The sequence below is a fragment of the Vombatus ursinus genome, unplaced genomic scaffold (genome assembly GCF_900497805.2).
Source record: "Vombatus ursinus unplaced genomic scaffold, bare-nosed wombat genome assembly UNPS02009062.1, whole genome shotgun sequence".
NCBI classification, from domain to species: Eukaryota; Metazoa; Chordata; class Mammalia; order Diprotodontia; family Vombatidae; genus Vombatus; species Vombatus ursinus.
Window position 1 is genome coordinate 20812864 of NW_020948840.1, and position 11215 is coordinate 20824078.

The window sequence follows — 11215 nt, forward strand, 5'->3', positions numbered from 1 at the left end:
TTACATTCACTTAATTGGCACTTCCTTTAATTCCCATGATAGTCTTTTAAAAAACACAGACTCAGTAGCAACATTTTCCTGCATCGATTTTTCTATTTGCGATGTACATTTACTTCTTCTGACCAGAGGAAGTCACAGAATACACAATACATAAATCCCACAAATACATTTTTTTAAAAATTTAAAGGAACCATCAGCTGGCTCCTAGACTTCACATTTCTAATAACTTGTGCGACAATGATTAGAATTTACAAATTTAAAATATTAAATATTACACAGTTATTTTTTCAAAGTAGCAGATTTTAAACCTCAAAAAGAAGACACTGCAACTAAGCTTTATGGTCAAACATTCACTGATAAATAATGGTTTCTCAAGTTTAAATACATATGAACATGGTTGTGCTTATTCTCTCCAAGTGCAGCCTGTCCATAAAAAGGGTTTAAGACACACTCTTCATTCAAGCACAAACTGCATTCAGTAGAAAAAAAATCAAAGAAAATTAGCATGTAAGTCTCACCACCACCAAACTAAAATATGATCAAATTAAAGGATAAAAAAAGTAAAAAATAATCACACCTGTGAAAAAGATGTGACCTATGAAACAATTATAATAAAGGTGAAGGAATTTTTTTTTATTTTCAAAAATAAACTTTTTAAGTTACTGCAAGCTATTGTAAGGAGAATGTATGCTCAATAAGGCAAATGTGTAATGTTTTTTCCAAGTTGGGGAAACAGGAAAAATGAAAAACTGAATTCATGGTCAAACTTTCCCAGACTCTTCCCCAACCCTATCTCCACCCCCCAAAAAAGAGAAAAAAAAAATTCAAGAATGGCCTAGAATTTACATGACAGGTCTCAGAAGAATAATCACATCCTACAAATGATATACTTCCCAATCCCAAAGTGACTTTCTCTTAAAAGATATTTTACCTACATTGCTCACAAAAAGTAATTGTACCACTAGACCGAGAATGTCAAATGTACTCTTACAATTGCAGTTGACAAGAGCTCATCCTGTAAAACTATTTGAACAACTTGTAATTGGAGGGGGGAAATTCAAAATAAGCCATACTAATGAATTATAACTAAAACCCCACGTACTTCTGAGCCCCCACGGAATACTTTAATACAAAACAAAAACAGTAAAACCATTTGCCAAGCTCTACTCCAGAATAAAGAGTGCTAGGATATCAGGCAATCAAATTCATGTCAGATGTCTCAGCATGTGAAGACAAAGGCATTTCCATGGAAAAGAGAAGCCAGTATTTGGCAGTTATAAAACTGACTTAGGGTTAGATTCTTCTGTGGTAATTTGGCATCTTCTACTGAAGGTGACTTGCTTTTGTGGCTTATCTCTCCCTGGGTAGGTAGAAAGAGGATATTGATAGTCTCCACAGACAGGTAAGACCTATTAACAAATCACCAAATATGAAAACACATTGTGTTCTTATGAATGTTGTCAGTGTTCCTAAACCAGCTTCTCTATTTTAAAATCAAACCAAGACAAAAACATAACCTGTATGAACCAAAAAAGCATGGACTTGTGAAGCTGAAATCACTTGGAACATTATGCTGGTCTAATGTACACTGTTTAACCAAAAAGGTCACCTGGTTCTCCTCTCCCCCACAAAATACACATATAATGATAAATGGGAGTGATATGAACAGGAATTATAGGAGTCCAGATTATATATGCTTCATCCCTATCATCCATGTACCACATCCATTTAGTCCCCATTTCTGTCAAGTGGATAAGTTTAGTTCTATGGTGATGGTTGGAGTATTTACAAGCATCTTATTTACAGTACTTCTGTAGACTGCAGGCCAATTTTCTTTTCTTCCACTTCTAGTCAATCTGAGCTTGGTTTTCTTAATGAAAAGGGCAGAATCTTAAAGTGGTTACTCAACTGGTTAACCTGTGGAAAAAACATCATGATATGAGACACTGACAACTAGGACTTTATTTCCAAAAAGTTACCAAGAATCTGTTCTCTGAAGATAAGAATTGCACCTTTCTTCAATTATCAAAGTTCTTGAAAGAGACCTGGACTTGAACCTAGTTTTAAGTTACACAATTATTCTCTTAGGTCCTAAATTGCATACTGACCCCTCCTTTTACTAGAAATTAGAAGAGATAAGAGCCAAACTACTAAATGACCAAGTAGGAATACAATGACGAGGTTGAAAAGGCGTTTCTATAGAATTACAGTAGTAAATACTACTAGGGCTCCACAAAGGGTATCTGACTTGGTATTCACCACTGCAATTGCACAGGAATGCCCTATCAACCTCATCATTGTATTCCTACTTGGTCAGTTAGTAGTTTAGTTTGTTCCAAAGTCCACAAGACCAGAAAAGATCCCAGGCTAAAATTCATTCTCTAAAACTCCCTGACCTGAATTAGAGGAGTAGACTGACCTAAGGAAAACAGAGAATACTCTATTTCCTATCATACTTCTAGGTAACCATCCTTGACCCTTAAAAAGTGGTCTAGGGCCAGCACCAAAAATCTTTAAAGATAAAATAGACCATATAATTTTAGGAACCACTGATAAGTAGGCAACAATTTATTTCCATGCTAATCATTAAGTAATAGAACAGAAACTTCAAATAATTTTGTGTGTGTGTGTGTATATATACATACATATATATATATATGTATGTGTGTGTATGTATATATATAAATATACATATATACTACACATACACACACACACACACACAGAATCTTCCTTACTCCAGACCCAGTGCACTATCCACTGTACCATGTAGCTTTCTAATTAAGTACTGATCTATTTGAAAATATATTTTAAAATTTATTTATTGTAAACATTTAGGCACTAGGCTATGTTTCAGTCAGTTTTATAATAGTTCCTTATAAAACCATTTTTATATATTTGTGCAACTCCAAGTGAAAGTTAGTTTCAAAAGGCTAATTAGGATTACTATAGTGTGAATATAACCACCCTATTACTAGCCTCTTTTGTAAATTTAGATTTATTTTACTTAGGTGTTCTTCACTGAAGAACATGTATAGTATTTCACAGTACCTTTAACTCCAGTGTTTTACGAAACTCAACATTTGAACTTCAGAATTTTCCCTGAAAAGTCAGTTATTAAACTGAAGCTCTAAATTAAAGATTTTTTAACATCTCAATGACTCCAGTGAAATCACACTTCACCAGAAATCTTGAAATAAAACCAACCAACAAGAATTTATTAACCACTTACTGTGTACCTGGCTCTTTGCTGGACAAAGGGGATATAAAGAAAAGCAAAAACAGGGTCTTTACCCTCAAGAAGCTAACATTTTTAACAGGAGAAAGAACATGAAAAACACCTATGTACATGTAAGATACATACATAATATAACAGGGGTAATCTCCAAGAGAAGGCACTGGAAGGGTAAGATGGGGGGGGGGCGGGAAGGAGAGGGAAGGCAGAGGAGAGAAGGACCTGGGAAATGCCCTTGCAGAAGGTGCTAAAGAGCAGTAAGAATGGACAAAAGGCAAAGGATCACTGAAGATCCATAGGATTATCAGAATTCCCTGATAACTAAAAGATATTATACCCTCCCCCCCAGCAAATGTACCCATTAGCTTGAAACCCCATTCAAACAGGAATAAGGCAGGTAGCATTTCTGTTCTAACACTTGCTTGTAGTAGAGCTTGAAAACAGCAAAGGCAAGGGAAAAAAAAGGGAATGTCTCTACATTTTCCAGCAATATTTTTATTGAAAATCAGAAGTACTACTTCCTCATAAGAATTTTTGATCTCGCTAAAAAAAAAAATCAATTCCAGTTACTATGACAACTACATACTTCAAGGATTGATATTTTTCAGTGTCAGTACCACAAGCCAATGACTGCAGATGTTAAGTCCTTTATGACTTAATAGATGATCTCTGAGAGTGACCATGGCTTAAACACCAATCATCTTGTCACCTAGCGAGTAAGGAGCTATTCTAACCTTCCTTGGGCTAAATCTATGGTCAACGGACATACATTCTGACACCAAGACCATCCTCAAAGTTAATTCAGACTGACAAGGTTGCATGTGAACTAAAGGCATAGCTTTCAATAGTTACTTCCATATGGTGTTAATGGAAGATAGAGGTAAACGGCTTATGACATTTAAAGAATTTCAGATGAGGTCTTACTGTACCTCTCTATTGCTCATATGCACCTCTATGTAAGTCTTCTCTTTTTCTAAATAATTTTTTTAAAGTATAACCAAATCTTCCAAAAGATCACTCACCACTTGTATTCCATAATGGACATGTGCCAAAGTAATAATAATGCTGAGTAGGTACAGAACAATGGGTTCTGCATGAGGAGGTAATTGTAAGCAGACCAAAAGAACCACGAGAGCCAGTGGTACAAGCAACAAATTCAAAGTCTGGCATCTTGTGTTGCTCATCTGACACACAATAAGACGACACTGAAAAGACAGGAGAAAAACAATTCGATCAGACGTGCACTTCCAATACTAATCACTAAAATACGGAATATTACTTAAGCATGCATTTTTACATTATCTAAGATCTACAAAGTGAAAAATGTATTTCCCCCAGACTATAGTCCGATTTTCACTAGTTTTATGGTTGCTTTGTTTTGTTTTTCCAGTGATTTCCTCATATAGCCCTTCATCATTGAAACTTGCCTTGAAACAAACCAAAGAAAACCCCCAAACTCAACCCCCTGCAACTGATACAGCAACAATGTCTGAAGTATACATTTCATTTCATATCCACAATTCTCACTTCTCTCCTGAGAGGAAGGAGGTACAGTGGATGAATTCAATAGATGATGCATATTCCAAATGGTTAAGAGTTTGGGGAAATGGAGCTTGGATCATGACAAACTTTTTTGGGGGGGGGGGGGAACGACAGCAAGGCAATCAGGGTTAAGTGACTTGCCCAGGGTCACACTGCTAGTTAGTGTCAAGTGTCTGAGATTTGAATTGAAGGCCAGATTTGAATTCAGGTCCTCCTGATTCTCTATCCACTACGCCACCTAGCTGCTCCTCAAGCTAACCTTTTCCAGAGGACCATGGAGAAGAGTGAGAGAGGACTTCTGAGATCACTTAGTCTAATTCTTTCATTTTTTGGAAGAAGAAACTAATGACTAGAGGGATTAAGTGACTTGTTCAAGAATACACAAGTTGTTAAGTGGCAGAGAATCCAAATCTAGCTCTTTTCCCACTGCACCATACTACTTTCATTCTCTTACACAACATCCAGTTATGTGCCATGTTTCAAATCATTACTAATGAAGAGACATGATTACTGTATATCCTGCAGATTTTAGTCTACTATTATTTTTAATACAGAAATTAGAAGGTTTAAATAACCACAAGTTATATTCCCAAAGAACCACTGTTTCATATTCTAAATATCACTGTCATTATAAGTAGAGAATTCTATAGATCATGAGGGTTTTTTTGCTAATCACCAGAACTCTCATCTTGAGATTGAGTTGCTCTATTGTGACTGAAAACAAAAAATCAAGAAGAAAATGATACATAGATATAACTATTGAATTTAAGACTTAAGTTGGAAATCATATAATCCAAAGAAGTTTTACCTTTAAGAGAGAAGACAACGGGGAGAACTACAGAAGAGAGTACTACTAACAGTTATGTGACTTCAGACAAGGAAACTCACCTCTCTGGTTCCTCACTGGGAAAAATTAATGAGTCATATTAAATAATCTCTAAGCTTCCTTCTAGTACTAACATGCTATGGTTTAGTCTGTGTTGCTCCAGAAGATAAAACTAAGTGGCAGTTCTAAGGAGTCAGATTTCAGCTCAAAATAACAAAGAATTTTCCTGTAGATATTTACCCATTTACTTTAATTTTCATGGTTTTTTTTTTTAAGGCAATTGGGGTTAAGTGTCTTGCCCACGGTCACACAGCTAGTAAGTGTCAAGTGTTTGGCCTGAGGCCAAATTTGAACTCAGGTCCTCCTGACTGCTGGGCCGGTGCTCTATCTACTATGCCACCTAGCTGCCCCTTAATTTTCATATTTTTAACAAACATATTTATAGCAATCCCATGCAACTTTCTTAAATTCTTTGATATTCACTGTGATCTGCCCTTTCTCATTCTTAATTGTAGTATCTGATTTTCCCAGAACCTTTAAAAACAAGATTTATTAATGGTTTACCAATGTTTTTGTTCTTAAAACAAAAAAAAAAAACAGCCCTTTTATCACTTCACTATTCTTGTTTTTAATTTGCTAATTTCTGATTTGGTTGCAATTATTTCCCTTGTTCTGTTTTCTTTCTCTAGTGTGTTACTTTGTTCCTTTTCTAATCACTTTAAATGTTGATTCTCTTTTTCTCTCATTAATATAAATCAGGTCTATAGCTGTACCTATGAAAACTGCTTTGCTCACATTTCAAATCTTTTTGCAGTATTTGTTATGTTTTTGCTCTCTGCTAGATAATTTGTTTTTATAATTTCTAAACAAATAATTTTTAGTTTTCATATAATTATAAGCTTCAAATATATTTTGTTATTTATAATTGTATCACATCAGTATTAATATAAAATTTGTCTTTTAAAAATTTATCTAGGGTTTCTTTGTAACCAAGTACATGATGAATTTTTGTGAATGTTCAATGTTTGTTCCCTGTTTTCTTCCATTAAGTTGGAGAGAGTTTTCTGGTAGGAAAGGGGAGGCACAACAGTGGGCCCAGGGAAATATGTTTTCAAGAAGATAGTAACAAAGAGAAGTAGAGATTGGTAAAAAGCTCAACTCATTTCCCTTTTCTCTTCCTCACTACATACAACCCAAACAGTGTAATATCATGTACTTTATTTTAGGGCTTATCTATTAACATATAAAGCAACCAGAGAAAGCATTTGTTGCAACTAGATCACTAAACTAATACAACTATATCTGCTGAAATACTTGTCTGTAATCAAATATGTTTTTTAACCTATAGCTAGAATAAGTTATAAACATGAACTCGAATATAATTCTACCACAACAATCTACAAATAATTCTATACAACAAAAGTGTGACAACTTCAAACCAAAACCTTCATAATTAAGCATGAACAGATGAGTTAACATTCAATAACATTAGCTAGTAGCTAATACTTATCATTTCAAGGTCTGTAAAACATTTTATATGTTATCTCATTTGATGCTCACACCAATCCTATGAGGTAGGGGCTATTATCCCCCTTTTATGGAGTTGGGTGATTTGTCTGGCTGGTCACACAGCCACTAAGTGTATGAAGCAGGATTTGAATTAGGGTCTTTCTGACTCCAAGCCAGCACTCTTTCCTTCATACCACCTAGATGCCTAAGGGATGTTGGACCACAGCATTAATAATGTTAATCTAGCAAGAAGGACTTGAACATTGCTCTGTAAATGGTTAAGGAGATATACCAAAAGAAAAACCCTCAAAATTTCGTTCCAGTCCTCACTTATTCTAACTCTCTTGGTTTCAACTGCCTGTAAAAATGAGGAAATTTTCATTTTGTTCTGGTTGACCAAGAAGTTCTAAAATCAAAAGTTTTTCTTAAAGATCTATTTACTCTTGTACCAACTACTTTCTATAGTTAATATCAAATGCTAATATATGATTTAGATGAAGAATAAATTCTCACTGTGATGTTGGCAAAAGCTGTTCCAACCATGTAGTAGAAGAGTCTAGGATGTGTCTCTAAAATATCTGATGGTGAGCAAAGGACCCAACTCGTACTCAGAATGAAAAGCAAACACGGAGAAACAAAGGGCAGCATTGTTTCATAGATGGAACTGTGCTTCAAGGTATTATTTCTGTATGCCCTGGAAATAAAAAAAAAATTATTACAAATTACTTTATCCATTCAACAAATGCCATCCATTACCTTATATTTGTATAACACTTGACAGTTTTCCAAGTGCTTTCACAAACATATTATTTCATCGTCAACAGCTCTTATCTCCACTTATTAAATGAAAAGAGGGGCAGAAAGTTTCAAGTGATTTGCCTACAGCCATAGAGCTAGTAAGCAGCAGCCCAAGATAAGCACGTAAGGCTTCTGACTCCTAGTTCAATGCTCTTTCTAATGCATTCCTGAAAAAAATCTATTAAATGCCTATTATATACAAAGCACTGTACCAGGAGATGTACAAGATGCTGCAATGATAAAAACAGGAATCTCTGAATTCAATTAATTTAGTAGAGAAAATAAGAGATGAATACAAAGAAATTTGACATGTGCTGTTCAAGACAGCATGGTATAGTGAATAGAGGCATGGCCTTCAATCATGAAGATATGGTTTCAAGTTTTGCCTCTGACACATAATAACTGTGGGACCATGGGCAAATCATTTAACCTTTCAGAATTCCCAGACAATTCTCTATGCATACAAAATTTATAAGCAAGTTGCTAATCTGCATCTGTGGAGGGTGTTTCTACAGTAAGAGTTTCTTACACAGATGAACTCAATGGTCCAGCTTTTTTTTTTTTTTCCAACTAAAAAGCTACAAAGTATCTCTAGGACTTAAAGGAGAAATAATTCTGAGTTAGAATGATAACAAAAGACTTTGTGAAGGAGGCAGCCATTTGAGCTTAAAGGAATAGGTGGAGGTTTGGACCAGATACACTCCCTTCCAGACCTATTTCCTATGATTATCCCATGATCTTGAAAGGAAGTTGGGGCAAAGGTATTCTAGACAAACGGAACAGAAGAAATTAGAGTACAGAGGGAGAAAAGTCTGTTCAAGGAACTACAAGCCATCCAGTTTGGCTGGTGTATAGCATAGGTTTAAGGCTATAGTGAGAAATAAAGTTAAAAGGAAAGATCTGGACCATACTGGGGAGGGCTTTGAATGCCAGGCTAAAGAATATGAACTTTGGGGCAGTTAGATGGCGCAGTGAATACAGCACCAGCTCTGGAGTCAGGAGAACTTGAGTTCAAATCTGGCCTCAGAAACATAATACTTACTAGCTGTGTGACCTTGGACAAGTTACTTAACCCTATTGCCTAGCAAAAAAACAAACAAAAAAAAGAATATGAACTTTGACAGGCAATGGTGAACTACTAGAAGTTTTTAAAAAAGGGAGTACCATAGTCAGAACTGTGCTTTAGAAAGATAAGTCACATTATAGTAGGAAAGATGACTGGTTGGGGAGAGGTTTAGACTAAAGACTGAAAGCAAGGAGACCAGTTAGCATGCCACTGGGGAATACTGAAATAATCTAGGAGAGATAAGAACTAAATAATCTAGGAGAAATAAGAAATAAAACTGTGGCGGAGGTATTAGGAATGAAAGTGTTACATTAACAGTAATGTAAAAAAAAAAGATCCTGAATAAAGCAGTAATTTTAAATATTTTCATTCAAACATTCAGTAAGAATAAGTTTGTACCAAACAGTACAGGATAAGGAATTCATAAAATGTAAGAACACATGAAGATCTGTACTTCCAAGGGAACTAGTATCCACCTTTGTATTCCTCCACCCAGAACTCTAGATTTCTACTTCACCTGGTAGAGTCCCTCAGCCAAGCAAGAGCTTGTAGACAAGCTGGGCACTCCTTTGACCTCAGCAGATCTCTAACAGATCAAAGAAGGCATTTCCTCTACAACCTCACCCTATGTAATTTTTTCCATGTCTTTCCCTAGTTTATCCAGAGAACCCAAACACACTGAAGGTTTTCCTCCAAATTTCGTATTTCAGAAACATCAATTATCACACACAGGCCTGTCCATACGTTTTCTCTCATCATTGCTCTCTGCCTAGCCCACTTCCTTTTTCAGTCACATATGTGTGTTCAATAAGGTCTCATGTCAATTCTCTTTACAAATCATGACTGGCAGCAGCTACAACCTCTCCACACCCACTTAACATGTTTCCATTATTTATCATTTTGATGATTCTAACATTGAACTGTCCCAAGAATTACAACTGTATAACACTTTAGGGGAAATAGTGGTGCTAAAAAGATTGATTTTTGCAACAAGCAGCCTGGAATAACTAAAAAACACTGTAAAATTTCCCAAATGTGTTCCACCTCAATTCTGGGCCCATGTCATTATCCACCTATAGCACCTATCCAATATGTGAATAAAGACAGATTATCTCAATGGACTGCCTGTTAAGTTACATGTAATAGTCTAGTTCTCAAACTGTGGTCTCCAGGGACCCAAGGGATTCCCTGAGACTCTTTCGGGGGTCCATGAAGTTAAACTGCTTTCACAATACTACTAAGATGTTTTAGTTTGTAATATGATAAATATCAATAGATACAGCTCACATAAACAAAAACTCTTTGGGTAGGTCCTCAATAAATTTTAACAGTGTAAAGAGATCTTAAGACCAAAAAGTTTGAGAACTGTTGATCTAGATGTTCTTTATCTAATATTATCCAATTTTTATCCAATTTTATCCAATATTTTTTCTATTATTTTGCATTCCTACAGATTTCATTAAGACAACTACAGTATTCCTGGGTAAGAGACAATTAGCATTCAGAAAAATCTCAACATTGGTAGAGAATTCCTGTTTTGTATTTTGCAAAGGACATCTTCCAAGACACTAGAAAATACTGATTAGTAAATAAGTATCTCTATCTTAAGACTTCATTTGTTGTTACTATTCAAAAGATTTTGAACAAAGTTCTTCCCTTGGCCATAACTGTCAGAGTCTCATGTAATTTTAAAGTGCTCATGAGAAGCAGCTTTTTCAAATAAAGCCTTCATTTTGTTCTAACAAACCAAAGGCTAAAATAAATAAATAAATAAAACAAATACAGCAGGATCTTATATTCTTTTATCTCTCTGAAGAAATGGTCTGCTATGAAAAAAAGCCCATGAGTCCCTTCTTAAATTTTCACTAAAGGACATCCCCTCTTGGATACAACTCAAAAAAGATTTTAGAGATGAAAAAGTAGGCGTGAGTCAATATTTAATAGCCTGACAGATTAATGCAAAGGAAATACAATTCCCAAACTTTAAGGAGTTCTACAAACATAAAGAATATTATGTAAAGGAAACACAATATATAGTGGATACAGTACTAGAAGACCTGTGTTCCAGTCCTCTCTTAGAGACATACTTGCTACGTGACTCTGGACATGTTGCTTTAGCTTCTCTGACAGCCTCAGTTTCCTTTTATAAAAGTGGAATAGTAATAGCACCTATCTCAAAGGTTTGCTCTGAGGATCAAATGAAATTGTGTGTGTGTGTGTGTGTGTGTGTGTGTGTGTG

General features: G+C 35.3%; 1 protein-coding gene across 2 annotated transcripts in view; it reads right to left on the reverse strand.

Annotated features, from left to right (window-relative positions):
* SELENOI (selenoprotein I) overlaps positions 1-11215 on the reverse strand; it is a 45177-nt gene continuing 33962 nt past the window's right edge. For both annotated transcript variants that reach the window (XM_027850515.1, XM_027850514.1), the window contains exons 8-10: positions 7626-7806; positions 4258-4440; positions 1-1917 (exon numbers count right to left, since the gene is read on the reverse strand). In XM_027850515.1, coding sequence (XP_027706316.1) covers positions 1852-1917; positions 4258-4440; positions 7626-7806 — 430 coding nt within the window. In that variant the 3' untranslated portion in view covers positions 1-1851. The remainder of the gene's footprint in view (positions 1918-4257; positions 4441-7625; positions 7807-11215) is intronic.